Source organism: Sphaeramia orbicularis, chromosome 22, assembly GCF_902148855.1.
Source record: "Sphaeramia orbicularis chromosome 22, fSphaOr1.1, whole genome shotgun sequence".
Lineage (NCBI taxonomy): Eukaryota > Metazoa > Chordata > Actinopteri > Kurtiformes > Apogonidae > Sphaeramia > Sphaeramia orbicularis.
In genome coordinates, this window is record NC_043978.1 from 48,876,787 (window position 1) to 48,893,946 (window position 17,160).

Sequence of the window (17,160 nt, forward strand, 5' to 3'; positions counted from 1 at the left end):
TAAAATTTTCTCTAATTTTCTCTCTCTTCTGCTCAGTTTACTTAGTTGTGGTTGTAGTTACTGTTACCATTATAATTATTGTCGTGAAAAAATTACTGCCGCAGGTGGGAGATGTCTTTGGTCCCTTTTGGAATTCTTCCACACTATATTTCATTAAAACGTATATCTTTATAGCTTCGTCTAGCTCCGTTGAATAAATGCACACAGAGTCGAGGCAAAAGTCGGAGATTGAGCAGAATTCGAGCTGCATAAAGCGTTTATTCTTACAAAAACAAACACTGAGTTGACATCTGCAGAAGCAACTGACTTTTTCGCCCCGGGAGACCATTTTTATATTATCAGAAGTAGGTTGGGTTTAGCCACAAACCATACCCATTTTTAATCATATTTTGAACATTAATCTAGTCACGTCGGAAACCCCCTTTTTTTAGCTTGTCTCTGATAGGGTATGGTTTTCTTGGTGTCTATCAGGATTGGTCAGAGAATATACATATGCAGTTGATTCCTAGATTTAATTTATCATATATTAATGTTAAACTTTTTCCTAGAAAATGTAAAATATTTCCCAGAATGTCCAAAATGTTCCCTCACGTATACTTCTCTTGTACACCACGTTCGCCAAAACTTCCCATGAGCTCATATGTTCTTTCTGCCCGCCCCATTTTGTAACTTTCCACCATTTCACGTGTTCGTTCCGTCGTGGGTCTCCCAGGAAAAAAAGTCAGCTACTCTGGTACAATCCACACATTACACTAAGAATAACTTCTGGAATGCAAATGAATTCAGGTTAAATTTTTTTTTGAACACAGGTTAAATACTTTTGAATACAAATTGAATACTTTTAATTGAAATACTGATTTTTTGACACCACATTATCACCATGGTTGTTACTGTTTGTATTGTTGATACTTCCTTGTGAGGGTCTTCGCCACCTTCTTCTCTCTTGCTCTCTCCCCTTTACCCCCCACCCCCAATGTCAGGTCTGGCATCAAAATGTGGTTCAACAAAACTCATAATAAACAGAGTAGAATATCAAGGGGAGCTTCATATACTTTATGAAGTTCCCCTTGGCAAAGTAAATTTGTTCAGCACCAAAAGGCAGCCAGACTACCATTCTGCTGTTAGGATGTTGGACAAGACAAGTAGAAAAAAAATTTGAAAAAAAATAAAAAATAAAAAAATAAATTAAAATGATGACAGCTCACAACAACAAGCTGAACAGGATTTTTAAAAAAAATGGGAACAGTTAAAGAAGAAGTTAAAGTAGTATATGAATACCGTCATACGTTATGATAAAACAGACTAATAATAACAACAACTTCAGATGGGTAGGAATGTGTATAATCTGCCATGCAATTTAATCTTATCTCTTTATCATAAGATATGAAACCAAAAAAAAAAAAAACAAAAAAAAACAAACTTGTGAGATGACGCAATTTCTCTTTTATTGTTTTTGTTCAGTTTTGTTCAAGGATTCCTCTTCATCTCAAAGCAATGAGAAATCAATTATTCACAAAATGCACTTGAAAACCACTCAGATAAAAACACATGACCCAAACCATGAAACTTCATACATTCAGTCCCCAGACATTGACTCCAATGCACTATTATATTAATGATGATTATGTTTTATAGTCTGGAATAAAAAGAGAAACTGGGTATGGTTGTAACACTGTTAAGGTCAGCTCCTCTATCTCACTTAATTTTTAAACTACAACTCCCAAACTTTTATACAAAGCACCGAAATAAGTGTCCTACAGGTGACACCTACTCAGATGTCTTCAACATCACCGACCTTGTGAATCACAATCAAATACATTCTGTTGGTGTATTCTGTGGGAGTAGGTGTTAAAACTTTCTCCTAATGTAGTTGAAAAAGAAGCAAAAACAGAAACTATAACCTATGATGTGCCTCAAAAACAACACGTTTATTGAGATTAAAGAACCTTCATCTTTTAAAACAGGGGTGTCGAACTCATTTTAGTTCAGGGGCTGCATTCTCCCCAAATTGATCTCAAATGGGTCGGACCAGTAAAATAATAACAGTGAAAAAAGTAAAATTATATTATGATCAGGTTTACATCTACAAAGTTTCCTTAAAAATCTGAATAACATGAACAATATGAATTGTCTTCAGAAAAACAAGTGCAATTTTAACAATATTCTGCCTCGGTTTATCAGTTTATCATTTACACATGTGTGTTACAATCACAAAAAACATTTAGTAACAGGCAGAATGTTGGTAAAATTGCATTTACTTTTCTTAAGACATTTCCGGTTGTTCATGTTTGTTCAGGTTATTCACGTTTTTTGTAAAAGTATAGTTTGGTAATGTAAATATTCCATGTAATTTTACTTTTTTACACCAAAAAAACAAAGAAAGAATTTGGGGTTGTCATTATTTATATGTTGTTATGATAATATTTTACTGGTTCTGACCCACTTGAAATCTAATTAGACTGTATGTGTCTGTATGTGGAACCTGAATTAAAATGATTTTGACACCACTGATTGTTAATATCTTTAGTGTAATTTTTGCATTTCCCAAATCCATCACGCGGGCCGGATTGGACCCTTTGGCGGGCCAGATTTGGCCCCCAGACCGCATGTTTGACACCTGTGTTCTAAAACAAGCTTTCTCAATTAAGTATTCATGCTTAAATGAATACTGCAACTAGAATGAATGTTATTCCAAAAAAAAAAAAAAAAATCAAATATGAAATGATATGATATGACACACAACTATACTGAAATGGTAACTAGTCATTTATTTTCAATGGAAAAAAATGTTAAAATGCTAACGTTAGCCACTTTTACACAGATCCCAGAAAAAAGGCGAGATAGTGATCCCACCTCTTTTCCACCATTGACAGATTTCCACAGCCAAGCCAAAGGAGTCAGAAATACCCCGAACATAGCGGTGTTGCTAACTTCTCCAGAGTCTTTCACCGTTCCACAAACGTTAGCATGGATAGAGTCCTCCGCTTTAAGTAACAACAGCTCACAGATCTTGGCGTCTCCCCAGTTCGACATCTTTCTGGCTGCATTGATATGTTTGTTTACTGTACACGGCCCACGCTCAGTTTTAAATTTCCCCTCGGCATGGGGGTAGCACACACTGTATGTTATCTAAACGTCACACCTTGGTTGCGGAACTAGAGGTGTTCCTTTTACATCGCATTCCGGAATCATGATTCTCTCTGTTACTACTTCCAGAGGTGTTACAGAGGTGGGAGTAAATGATCCACCATTTTGTTTACACAGATGTCGTTCCGGAATAAAGGTGAAATATTCCCGGAACAGAAGTGCTGTGGAAAAGGGGCTGTTCCTTCATGTTCGTTGTAGCACTACAGTGATTCATTTATAACAGTGTTGTATATTTTATCTTTAACCCTTTAACCCCTGACGTGTCTGTGGTGCTCGTTCTGAATGTATGATTTATTTCAAATATTCATAAAAATTCAACCATTTGCTCAATAAGAAAATTTTCAAAATGTGCTGATAGAACAGACCTTGTTCTTTCCATAGAAATCTGAGCCAGAGGTCACGTTAACTGAAAATATCCCGTCATTGACAGATTTTTTTTTTTTAAATGACGGGAAATTCTGAAGGCCGTCCTTCATTTTGACAGATTAAAATACTGAGGGTAATCTACCAAAGAAAGTTTTCGCACAACACTGTGAACAGAACCTGCTCGCAGAATCGCTGGTCTGTCTGTCTCTTAACAAGTCATCAAACAGTCCATAACAGCATCCTACCTGTATAGAACCAACAGCACCACTGTTCACAACTACACTGAATACAACAGCGGTACTTCAGTCACATGACTCGTCACCTGTAGTAGACCTGTCCAGTTGATGGTGAGTGTGCATATTAATCAGTCAGTGTCAAATCTTGTGTCGTTGTTTAGCTGAACTTTAGCCAAAATTAGATGCTACTTTGCTAGTGCAAAATGTGAAGACAGCCGAGTCTCCTTAGTTATTTTCAAAAGCCCAGTAAATGGGACGGCATTGATAAACGCGGTGAAAAAAGAGGGACTGACGCGGTGAAGGATGATGGACAAGCAAGGAATACACCAGTTCTTATGGCATTTGGTGTGTTATATGTACGCATTTTCTACCTTTCATGTGTTATTTGATGGCATGTCAATTTGTGCCCAGATCTGTGGTTCACATAACCTGAACCCTAACTCTCAGTGCATTAGTGATGTGACGTTCACGAATGAATTGAATCTTTTGAACGGCTCTTTGAAATGAACGATGGGAACAGAGTCTTTGTAAAGAGCTGTTCTTTTTTTTTTATTTATTTATTTTTATTAATAACAGTTATTAATCACTGTTGTGTTTTGTGCAATTCTTTCCGTATGTTTACACACATTTATTGTTCTTGTTCTGAGGGAAAATGCACTACAGTTGTTCAGGTATTTAAGTAATTGCAATGATAAATCGCTTTTGTGTTTTGTGCATTTTTTCTGTATGTTTACCAACATACCGTTCTTGTTCTGAGAATTGCACTATAGTTCAGGTATTTAAGCAACTGCAGTGATTAATCACGGTTTTGTTTTGTGCAGTTTTTTCCGTATGTTTACACACATTTATTGCTCTTTTTTTGAGGAGAATAAAATGTTATTTCATTAGAAAATGTTTTAATTTCTTCTTCATTTTTAGGCTACAGACTAGTCCACATAATGTACCGTGATGTTTTTTGTCTAATTCCAGCATTTGCCTAATGTCACCTCTCATGTCATGAATTTAGCCCACACATTTGAACTAACTATTCTTTTTTACGGTAAGATAATATTTACTGCCACGCCAATTAAACACCTTTAAAATGTAATGTCAATCATCACATGTAGCCTATTTAGTCATTAAAACATTGGTGTTTCAAAATAATGCAAAAAACATAAAAGAGCCAGTCTTTTGAACGGATCTTTTCAGTGAACGGCTCCTGATTGAATGACTCCCTTCAAAGAACCAAAAGTCCCATCACTACAGTGCATGGGATTTGACACTGCGTGAACAAACACAAGGAAAGCTTAGAATGTCTACAGATAACACACCAATTAAAAGTGGCGCATATAATTATACGAGTTGTGATATCATGTTGGTTTATCAGCCAGCAGCAACTACAGCTGCTGCATCATTGAGATGTGTTTGAACATTAAATACTACTAAATATATCTCATTATCATTAAAAAAAAAAAAAAAATTGAAATGACGGATAATAATATGTTATGACGGAATTTTTACGACCCTGTCTGTCAAAATGACAGACAATAAAAATGTCTATCGCAACCTCTGATCTGAGCATGCTCAGTGCACCTCCCACCAAATGTGGAATAGGGGTCAAAACACAGAGCAGTGAGTTAGACCGACTCACTATAAAAACAGACGGTTTGGGCTTTATTTTACACTATTTTCCTTGTTTGTTTGTTTATTTGTTTTTACTGTTTGCAGTGTTGTGGGGATTTTACTTTTTTTTTTTTTTTTTAAACTGTGTTTTTACCAAGTTTTGACCATGTAACTGCTTTTTGGAGTTCAACCAGGCGCCAAAAAACAGGTGGACTGATTTAGAAAAAACGAGCCTAAAACCAAACCTACTGGGTCAAAATTCATATACTTGTTGATCAGTGTGTTCCAGTTCAGTTTATGTTCAACATCCTAAATCTCTTACTGATGTACATTCTGAGTGCTTTATTTAGTAAAAACCTGTCAAACTTCAATTCCTCTTTTTTATCTTTTTCTATTATTTCACCCTGTTTTGACCCTAAAACACACAGTAAAACAAAACCACTGAAGAAAAGGAACACGAGCACATACCCACAGCAGCTATTATGAACCTGAAACAGACGACAATTCACAGCAGCACATTTACCTGGAATATTGTCTGAGGGGTTAAAGAGTTAACCTAAAACTGAAGTGTTCCTGTGTGTATGCATGATGTAAACCTATTCAAATCAAGCAAAATTACTCAGTTATAAATAAGGGGATGCATGTATAACATTTTAAGGTTGTGTTTCATCTCGCGAAACCCTGTCAGCCATTATTTACCCAGCTATCTTTGCTTAGCAGTCTGAAATTAGAAAGGGAACCATAACTCACAGTTTGCCTGAGGGACTAAAGTTTCATCTAAGGGTTCATATTTTTATCTGCAGACATATAAGTTCCAAACAAAATAAAGTCTTGGGGGAGAAAATGTAACTTTCTTACATCGGAAATATATTTTTTTCTTGTTTACATCCTTAATATTCATCATTTGGGATCAGGGAGGAGGTGCTGGAACCATACCCAGTCTCTGCTACTTCAACACCTGTACAGGATAAAACCACTGTCTGTGAAAGTCAAGGAAATAAGAGGCAGATTTGCAAAACAGGTCACATCTTTATTAACACTCATTGAAAAGTACAGTCTTGTCGTAACCTTAACCCAGATGCTTCTGCTGCCTGACCCTAAAAACAAGGGTTGTGTTCATATCCACCATAACCAACCATCTTGTGAAACCTGGAAGGTAGAAAACACAGCCTCTAAACATTGTTCACTGAGGAAGCGTTGGATCAACCATCCTGACAATGCCCTTCCATGATATTTAGTAGAAACCTCCGGCTGGTTGATACTAGAATGGACCATGTGGACGGACGGTCTGCTGTGATTGGTTAATATGTTGGTGGAGGGACAGTCTGGTGGGATTGTGATGGAGTTACAGCTGGTGGCTAATGCTAACAGCTAATACTAAAGCTTTATATGTTACATGTAGTGACACATTTGTTCTTTTGTGCCACTCTGATCATATTTGTCTCCTTTATTTTTACAATTTGCATCACCATATTTCAGAGGGAAATACTGCACCTATTACATCACTATATCGTCGCTGTCAGGCGGAAACCTCTTATGTCTAAAATGGTTATTTTTCAGGAAACTGGATGTATATTGTAGTCACAAGCTGTTTTCAACACTTTTCATTGGTTAAATATTTCTAAAACCATCAAGCCAACATGAAGACTCACCCACAGAATCGTTTTACGACCAAAAATGGACTTATGAGGTTTTTGCCAGACAGCGACAATATTTATCTTGTTACTAGTTCTTTTCCTGATTAAAAGTCTGACATTATAGTAAATAGTATAAAGAGCATGTAGAATATTTCACAGTTTGTTACCCTTCTTTCTCCTTTTTACCCCGCCCCTCAAAGGGGAGGCAAGGGGTATTGTTTTTGGTTTGGTTTTTTTTTCTTTGTTAACACTCGAGCAGCAAAACTATTGGTTGAATTCATATTAAATCGGCTTTATAGATTGCCAGTGACCCAGAATTGGTTTGATTACATTTTTGGAAAAGTAGGTCAAAGTTAAAATTTTTTAATAAATTTCTCAAATCTTTTTTTTTTCCCCCATTTGCATATAATGGGCAAAATTTCACATGTATATAAAAACATTAATTGTGTTTCAATTTACTTCAAACTTGGCACATATATAGAGGTAATTGATAAGCTGACATGAGCACATGCATAGACATGAAATCAGCTGGATCGATGCCAAAATAAGCTACAGTATTATGAGGGGTGGGGTTTGTTGTGCCTGGCACCACTTGTTTGTTTTTACCTCCGCCAGGAGGTGTTGTGATCACTTTGCTTTGTGTGTTTGTTAGCAACTTTACAGGAAAACTATTCCAACCATCTTTACCAAATTGTACCCACAGATAGGCCTAGGCCCTGGGACCAACCCATTCCATTTTGGGCTGAGTAGGCCAAAGCTCAAGGCCACAGCAAGGTCACAAAATCTACAATTTTCCTATCTCTCATCATTGAGCAATTTTTGGAAATTCATAAAAAATTCAGAATGACTCCGATTAGCCTCTAATTTGATACATCCATAGCTTAGAACAGTATCTTGTATCTGGCACAAAATTGTCCACATCCACTGTGGAATGTGGACTCTGTGGACATTTCAATTTAACATTGAAAATCCCATTTACGACACACTTTTCATTTACATATGCTTCTGTCTGGTTTATATATGTTTCTATGTGGTTACCTCTGCCAAGGAGGTTATGTTTTTGCCAGGGTTTGTTTGTTTTTTTGTTGGTTGGTTAGTTAGCAAGATAACTCAAAAAGTTACGGACAGATTTTCATGAAATTTTCATGAAATGTTGGTACTGGCACAAGGAACAAATGATTAAATTTTGGTGGTGATTGGGGGGGGCAGATCTGTTTTGGCGGAGGTCTGAGCTCTCCGAGTGTTCTTCTAGTTTATTATAGATTAAACTTAAAACTTAAATTTTTTGGTTGACTGGATATTAATCATCAACTATTTTGGACTTAATGATTCAAAATTTAAGCTTTCTTTCTTGTGGTTGTTTGGAAAAGCAGCTTTATCATGCTATCACTTTGAACTCTGAGACTGTTTTCTGACTTCGTACAGAGCAGTCATTTTAGGTGGTACAGATGTACCACTTACACTTTCAGTCTGGAGAGAGGTTGGTGAAAGGTATTTAGGTCACCTGTCAGTCAGTAGCAAAACAGAGCAGACCTGAGCAAAGTCCACAACTGCCTGTGTTCATATTATACCTACATTTAGCCAACCGTTATGCCAAAGAGTTTTATGAACAAGTTAATGACCATAAAACCACTCTTTAGTGTACTGAAGTAAAGAGATGCTATACATGATTAGCATGCTATGCTATTGGTATCAGCACATTATGACATAGTTAGTGGCTTATCAAGAGTCTGGTCTAAATGTAAAGTGTCATGAGATGATTTTTGTTATGATTTGGTGCTATACAAATAAAATTTGATTCTGACTTGATTTGATTGCAACATCTCATGAACCAATCACAGCTGTGCAATGAAACAGCCAATCACAGTCCAGTGGACAATCTATTCTAGCATCAACCCACTCCTGCCCCCATTAGTCTGAACTGTAGCAACTTTGGTAATCCATGGAATTTTTTTTTTTTTTTTTTTTTTTTTTAGTGTCACTGTCAGGTCAGTTTGTTACATATTATAGTTTTTGACCAAATACAAATTAATGACACCTGTCAGACTCATCTGTTCTTTGTCTTTACTGCAAAAAAGCAAATATGCTAAAATGATGAAACTTTAGCTGCAGAACATGTTTTTGTTTGCGTGTTAGCGAGCTAACATTAGCCGTTACTTCAAAGCTGCATAGAGCTGTTAGACTGACTTAGTCTACATAACATAAACATTAAATTAGAATCACATTATTATCTTTCACTTAAGAAGGAAGCTATAATCAACATTTGCTGTCATGAGGTAATGAGAAGAAAGTTGAGATCACAAGAAAACAATATATTTTGAGATAAAGGGATAGTTACAGTCATGATTGCGAGATAATTTGTCCAACAGCATTATAACAACCTTAATCTCATCTTGCAGCTCATCACAGAGAAATTAAATTACACAGATCCGTCAACCTCACAGGAAGAAAACAAAGTCTAGCTTAGCTTAATTTACAAGTCAATTGTAAAATGTGGCTCTTCCTTTAGCCGGAGCCAACATCATATGATAAACTCTAGGAAAAGCAGTCATGAGTACAAAGAGCTTTTTCAACAGCAGCTGACTTGACAAAGCTGAAAAAAGACTGAGAGAATGAGCATCAGCAGTTTACAAATATCATTCAGATTATTCTTTTATTCATTTAAACAGCAGTTATGAACATTCAAATTGCTGCGTGAGGAAAAATAAATAAAAAGGAGCGCTTTGATCGGTCGCCAAGTCTGCACAGAGGGAATAAGGTTGATCTCTTTAGTGCTGTTCTCTAAGGCCTTAAACCCAATGATCTACCGGCAGACATACAGTACAACAGCACTGTCGGTTGTCCACAAGTGTCCAATTTGAAAGCAGCGTTCATACTGTCCGTATGTTCATATACGTGGCCTCTGTTCGGACTCTTTGAGTCTGGCTTTCAGCAGTAGACGGACCAGTAAATTAGGTTGAAGAAGATGTACGAACCAGGGAAAATCATCCGGGAGTATTTATCGATGGCATGTGTGTTCTGGATGATGTTGAGCGCACGGAGACTCTTCTTTTTCTTCGTGGTGGTGGACTCGCTACTCACTGACAGATGGACCACCATGTGTTCAGGTTTTTCGGGAACGTCGTGCATCTCCTCCTGTTCCTCCTCGGGCACCATGGGCTCCTCGGTGTATCCGGCCAAGCTGTTGGTGTCGGCCTCGCTGTAGGTACCGTCTAGCATGGTCATGGTTCGGGTCTGGGACATCCCGCAGGTGCATGGCAGAGACTGCGATGGAAGAAATATGCGATCAGAAATACGGTCGAAACTGTAAAGCTATGCAGGCAGTTATAGTCGGGAGGGGTGTGAGCAGATGTCTGATTCTGGGTACCTATGGGTTCACCTTTTACCCCCCTTCATACTCCTCAAAATAGCACAGTTTAATTTTATTTATATAGCGTCATATCATAACAAAGGTTATCTCCTGACACTTTACATTTAGAGCTGGACTAAACCAGACTCTTAAGCCAGTTTGCAGAACCCAACAGAATCCTCCAGGAGGAAACACTTGGTGACAGTGGAAGGAAAAACATCCTTTAACAGCAGAAACCTGGAGCAGACCCCAACTCTAGAGGATGGGCGACTGACATGACTGAAAAGGACTTTAATTCATGAAAAAATGTAAGGCTGTGTATCACTTGATTTGTATTTGATGATTTGTAATGTGGATTACATTTTTATTGTTTTTACTTTAGTTTATTATTTCAGTTATATTGTATTTTTTTAATTCTTTTTTTTGTGTATTGTTCATTTCGGGGGAGGTATTCACATAAGCCTTTTTTTTTTTTTTTTTGGCTTCTAAGCTCTCCTGCACAATTTTGTTACTTATTTAAATGTTGTTGTTTTTTCCATTGCTGTTTTTATTATGTGCAAATAAATAAATAAATAAATAAAAATAAGAAAAACATGACCAGTGAAGGTTCAAGAGAGATGGTTAAAGAGAGAGACTGGGGGAGAAGGGGGGAAATAGGGGGAGACTCAAGGATGCACAGCAGACTGCACTACAACTGATAAAAAACCAGAACAGCCGTTACTAGTATAACTACCAATAACTAGAACAAATATCCATAACTCTTTAGTTTATTAGTTTGATCCCCACTGTAAATTTCCCTATGGGATGAATAAAGTATCTATCTATCTGTCTATCTATCTGTCTGTCTGTCTGTCTGTCTGTCTGTCTGTCTATCTATCTTAATTATGATTTAGTGATTTATTCCGAACATGCAATGAAATTTAACATATATGCACTTGCAAAACATACATAATAATACAAATATCAAGAATCATAACAATCTTAGTCAGAAGAAAAGCACAATAATTCCACTACACTACTCATACTACAACTCTAAACACAAGTACTACCAGTGGATATACTAGTATGTAGCTGTTAGTATCAGTAATAGAAACCTCTACCATCGATGTAACTATTTCTTTAACCTTATGGAAAACTTTTTACTTCTACAAAATATTTAGCTCAAAAAACCCAACTGCAAGATTTCAGGGAAGTGGTAACTTTCTCAGAGGCTGTATCTCAGTTGTGAAATGTCATAGTTAAAAATGATGTCAAAATTCACATTAAAAATGCATGAAATGTAAGCACTTGGTGAATTGTAGTAACAGGGTTTTGGGTTGTTTTTTTTTTTTTTTTAAGTTGGAATCTCCCTGAGGTTAACTTCCAAATTCCACAATAGCACGTTTTTGTCTTAATGTTTGCTTGGTTTACACCACATGTCCACATTACCTCCCAATTATTAGGAAATAGAGACTTTTGGAAACAATGAGTTGGACGCCTACATGTACTGCTTTCTGATTTGTTACACACGTCACTTGATCACGTCCAAAAGAAAACAAGACATCAGCTTTAAAGGAGTGATATTTTGCTTTCTTTTTAAAAGGAATTATGCATTTTAAAGCACCTCCTTGTGGTCTCCATAAACTGTAAATGCTCTGCTTGGGTCTGAATTCTTCATTAATTCAACTCCACAGGTCCATCTTCAACCCTATTTCTGAGTAACGACACCAGAAAGGTAGTTTTGAACGCTGGCCCTTTAAATGCAAATGAGCCACTCCATGCCCCGCCCCCTCCAGGTTGTTGGCTGTGCTGTTCTGTCCCGTTCAACCAACAACTGAACATTTTAGGTAATCAACTCGAAGTTTGGACGTATTTTCAGTATGGACTACAACCGTTGCTGCTGACAAACAATTATGAGAAATGTTCGTCAGAAGTCTTGACCTCATATGTGCAAATGCCATAACGTAACTAGTTATACATGTCACAAATTAAGAAGGAATTAAAACTGGTTGTGGAAATCCACGCAATTTTTGCCAGAATGAATAGGGGTGTGCCAATACATTGATTACACTGGGTTACAAAAAAATGTTTTTTGCAAGTTGTCTAGGTTTTTTCAACTGAATTAGGACCGTTTTGCACCGCTAAATCCAAAAATGACATCTGTTTTTCTCAATCAGGTCAGGTTTTTTTGCTAATTTGATTTTGAAAAATTTGATCTTCTCACAAAATATAATAATTAATACCAAAATAAGATTGGTAAGCACACTTTATGAAACTTGTGACTTGATTCCTGTTAGGTACAATGGTGTATTCACTGCAGTTGTAGCAGAATACGTCAGGCTTATTTTTGCAAGATCTTCTAGTCGAAGCCATTTCATTCACCTGTAATATTAAAAAAACCATTAACCATAAATTGGCAAAAGTAAAATCTTCAGAACTTGTTTATTGCAAGAAATATGAAAGAATTTTGTATCATATGATGTGAAAATGCTCATAAATGTAAGCAAAAATGTTAAAAAGCCAATATGCAGCATAGTTCAGAAAGTTGACCTGATTGAGCAAAATTAATGTGATTTTTGGATTCAGCACACCAAAATGATCCTAAATCAGCTCAAAAAACTTAAACAATAACTTTGTTGTTGACTCGTGTTGTTAGATTCATTGCAATGCGACATGTGACGATTCGATAACGATTCATAAGTGTTCAAAAATGATTATTTTTCATAATTACTAAATGACAGGAACACAACTGCAGCACGTGGCAGGAAAATAAAAGTGGTGCGTGCTGCCCAGAAGCCTTAAAGTACGGACCAGGGGGAACACAGTAAAACCAACTCTAACTGTTTGGCTCCAGTTACAGAGTGTCAGATTCACCCAACGGGTTTAAAAGCAGGGCTGTCGTGCTCTGATGCAGACCCCAGAGTGCAGATACAAACATCTGAACCGAAACTATTTTGCCCAGAATGCAGTTCCCAAACTGTACAAAGAGGCCAAAATCAAAGTAGTGGAATCACTGAGGTAAGCATGTAGGACAGCTCCGACATGTGATGCATGCTTTGATTGTGGATAGTGAAATCTGTAGTTTGTTGTGGGATTTATGCTGCTCATTGAGGATTTAGTTTGGATATCATTTATTATGACTGAATAAACTAGCGCAGGGGTGTCAAACTCATTTTGGTTCAGGGGCCATATTCAGCCCAATTTGATCTCAAGTGGGCCAAACCAGTAAAATAATGACTTAATAACCTATAAATAATGACAAATCCAAGTTTTTCTTCCTGTTTTAGTACAAAAAATCCCCAATTAAATTATGAAAATATTTACATTTTACAAAAAAGATGTGAATAACCTGAAAAAACACAAATTTCATTTGAAAAAGTAGTGCAATTTTAACAATATTATGCCTCGACTTACCGTTTATACATATGCATTATACACAATGTTCCATAAACATTTGGTAACAGGCAGAATATTGATAAAATTTTGGAGTTTGGAACTAAAATTTGAACAATTTCTACAATATTCCATCTCTTATTATTAACACAACTACAGATCACAGTGGATCCATAAATGCACAAAACATGTAGTAACAGGTAGAATATTATTAAAATTGCACATTTCCGGTTGTTCATCTTTGTTTTTATCTGTGTATTTATTTGCGTTTTATTGTGAAAGAATAGTTTTGTAAATGTAAATATTTTCATAGTGTAATGTTATTTTTTTCACTTACATTTTTTCCACATAATTTTTCACAAAGACAATTTGTCGTTGTCATTATTTATGGGTTATTGTGTTGTTATTTTTACTGTAGATCACATTGGTCTGTATGTGGAACCTGAACCAAAATGATGTGGACAACCTGGACTGTTCAGGTTCATTTTTGCACTTTCATCCTGCGGGCCAGAATGGAACCTTTGGCGGGCCAGATTTGGCCCCCAGGCCACATGTTTGACACCTGTGAACTAGCGCTTGTGTTGGTTCAGATTGAATTACCTGTTTTCTACAGTTTTCTACAGAAGCATGTGTGTAGGGAGGGTCTGAGAGTTTGAGTGGGTTCCTGGGGAGCTTTTGAGGGGCCAGAAAAACTAAATAAGCAATTATTTATTTATTTATTTATTTATTATTAGACTTGTACAGCAGTCTGTGAAAACCACTTTTGATTGAATAAGTCTTATTTATTTCTAAAGACACTTTATTTTTTTTGCTAAAAAAAAATGTGGACTTAATTCCACCAAAGTTTTTTTGTACTGTCAACACTGGGTTACAAAAAAATGTTTTTTGCAAGTTGTCTAGGTTTTTTCAACTGAATTCGGACCATTTTGCACCGCTAAATCCAAAAATGACATCTGTTTTTCTCAATCAGGTCAGGTTTTTTTTGCTAATTTGATTTTGAAAAATTTGATCAAAATTGATTACATTTTTGTGACTTTATCAGTTGATTTTTTATATAGTTCTCACCCAAAATGGGTTTTAAGAGAAAAAAAATCATTTTCTAACAGGATTCCTGTTAGGTACAATGGTGTATTCACCGCAGATGTAGCAGAATACGTCAGGCTTATTTTTGCAAGATCTTCCAGTCGAAGCCATTTCATTCACCTGTAATATTAAAAAAACCCATTAATCATAAATTGGCAGAAGTAAAATCTTCAGAACTCATTTATTGCAAGAAATATGAAAGAATTTTGTATCATATGATGTGAAAATGCCCATAAATGTAAGCAAAAATGTTAAAAAGCCAATATGTAGCATAGTTCAGAAAGTTGACCTGATTGAGCAAAATTAATGTGATTTTTGGATTCAGCACACCAAAATGATCCTAAATCAGCTCAAAAAACTTAAACAATAAATGTGTTGTTGACCAGTGTAATAGGTATATATTTTTGAAAAGTTTTGCTTTTGATACAGCAAATATTTTGTGAATAAGAGCAGCTTTTTCCGTATATGCCACTGCTACCTTTTTTCTGTTGGTTCCCTGGTGGAAAATATGTTGGATCATCCAGTGGTTTGACACAAATAAAAGATAATAGAGGCAAATTTGTTTGATTACTTGAATTTATAGATACTGACAAATATAACTTGTTTAAAAGTATGAAGTAGCCACAGAGGAAGAAAAAAAATCCTGAATGGGGAAAAAAAAGATGCATCGAAAATTGTTATAGTTGTAATAATCATAATAATCGTTGTTATCGTGATTATCATTGATTAATTGAATCGTAGCAGCCTGAATCGTAATCGACTCGAATCGTGAGGTGCCTTAGATGGCACACCTCGAAAAATGAATATAAAGATAGCTTCGCAGCACCTGGAGGATTCAAATTCAAACTTTTGTAACTATTAGGGTCCAAATACACAAATAAATGTACCAGACTAACAAAAGTGGGTTTAGCAAAATATGACCCCTTCAACTACCAGCAGCTGTAACATTCAACATGCAGACTGAATTTTGGGTTTTTACCGTATATATCTATGTTTTTTCATTTTTCAGTTTTCATCATGCTACTACATTGACACCAGGAAATCTGTCACTTGATTTGCAACCATGTCTGCAGTGTTATCAGCCTCTTGGTCATGTGATATGTGTGTCAGATGTATTAGAATGTTAAGAATTAATAGATAATATTTTATTCTGAATCAGGAATGAATTCATGAACAGCTCTTGTGTGTGTCAATATATTTTGGTAATAACACTTATGTAATTTCATAAGGATGTTGAGTTGTACCAGTGAGAGAGCTATATTGAAGCCTGATTACTGACGCATATTCATATCATCTTACAAGACGATAGCACTCCAAGGACATGTTGGCAAATTATATAATTGTCTTGGATTATTGAATTAAGCTTGTTCTCATCAGGGGCTCTGACTGATGAAATAATCCTTTTTGTCATTTTGATTAGTGAGAAACCCTTCAAAAAAAATCCCTCTATGTAATTAGGAAAAACTGACATTTTGAAAACATGAAAAGGATTTTTTTTTTAATCAGACTTGATGATTAATAATGGTGCATATGCTACACCACAGACACATTTACTTTGTCCGTGCATGATCTTTGCTTTTTCATGCAAATGTTTTTACAGATGTCTGCAGACAGTCGGGATTTTTAAAAGCATAAATTATTTCACGAAGCCAAACAGCGGTGCAGTGCATTTTGAATTTTCTGTACAAAATGTTTTTTCACTGACCTGTCTTCCCACCTGATGTTCACCCTGTCTAAATGCTTCAAATACCTGCTGGGCCTGTGTTCCACCTCTACCACATCAAACCTTGTACTGTTGTCTCATTAACCCACAAAGACCCAAACATCCACCAAAACCATCTACTGATCTAAACTGTTTCATACCCGTTGATCCACCAATCCTATCAATACATGTAAATAATTAGTGTAAAATACAGTTTATCATCTTTTCATGGTCATCAGATATGACCCATTTGGACGTTCAGAGGCTCCGTAGTTACCATGGAAACTCTGTCATCTTCTACAACAGGGGTATCAAACTCATTTTCTTCTGGGGGTCACATTCAGCCCAATTTAATCTGAAGCGGGACGGACCAGTAAAATAATAGCATGATAGCCAATAAATAATGACAACTCCAAATTGTTTTACTGTAAAAAAATACCTTTCAGTTATGCCAGTGTTTCTAAAAAAGTGGGTCAGGCCCCCCCGGGGGGGCGCGAAGGCTTGCCGGGGAGGCATAGGATCATTCCTAGGTCTTTTTTTTTTTTTCTTCAGGTTCGAACATGTAGCAGGTGGAACTAATGTTTTAGCGCTGGAGCACCCTGGACTCATTTTAGGGACGTACAACAAACAAATCTACTGCCATGGTGATCTGTCACTAGAATAGAC

At 36.3% G+C, this 17,160-nt stretch overlaps 1 protein-coding gene across 1 annotated transcript in view; it reads right to left on the bottom strand.

Moving 5' to 3' along the window:
• Positions 1-8,240: 8,240 nt before the first annotated feature.
• The window catches only part of gabrr2a (gamma-aminobutyric acid type A receptor subunit rho2a), a 205,199-nt gene continuing 196,279 nt past the window's right edge, over positions 8,241-17,160 (bottom strand). Inside the window, exon 9 of the mRNA XM_030126620.1 lies at positions 8,241-10,252. Coding sequence (XP_029982480.1) covers positions 9,917-10,252 — 336 coding nt within the window. The 3' untranslated portion in view covers positions 8,241-9,916. The remainder of the gene's footprint in view (positions 10,253-17,160) is intronic.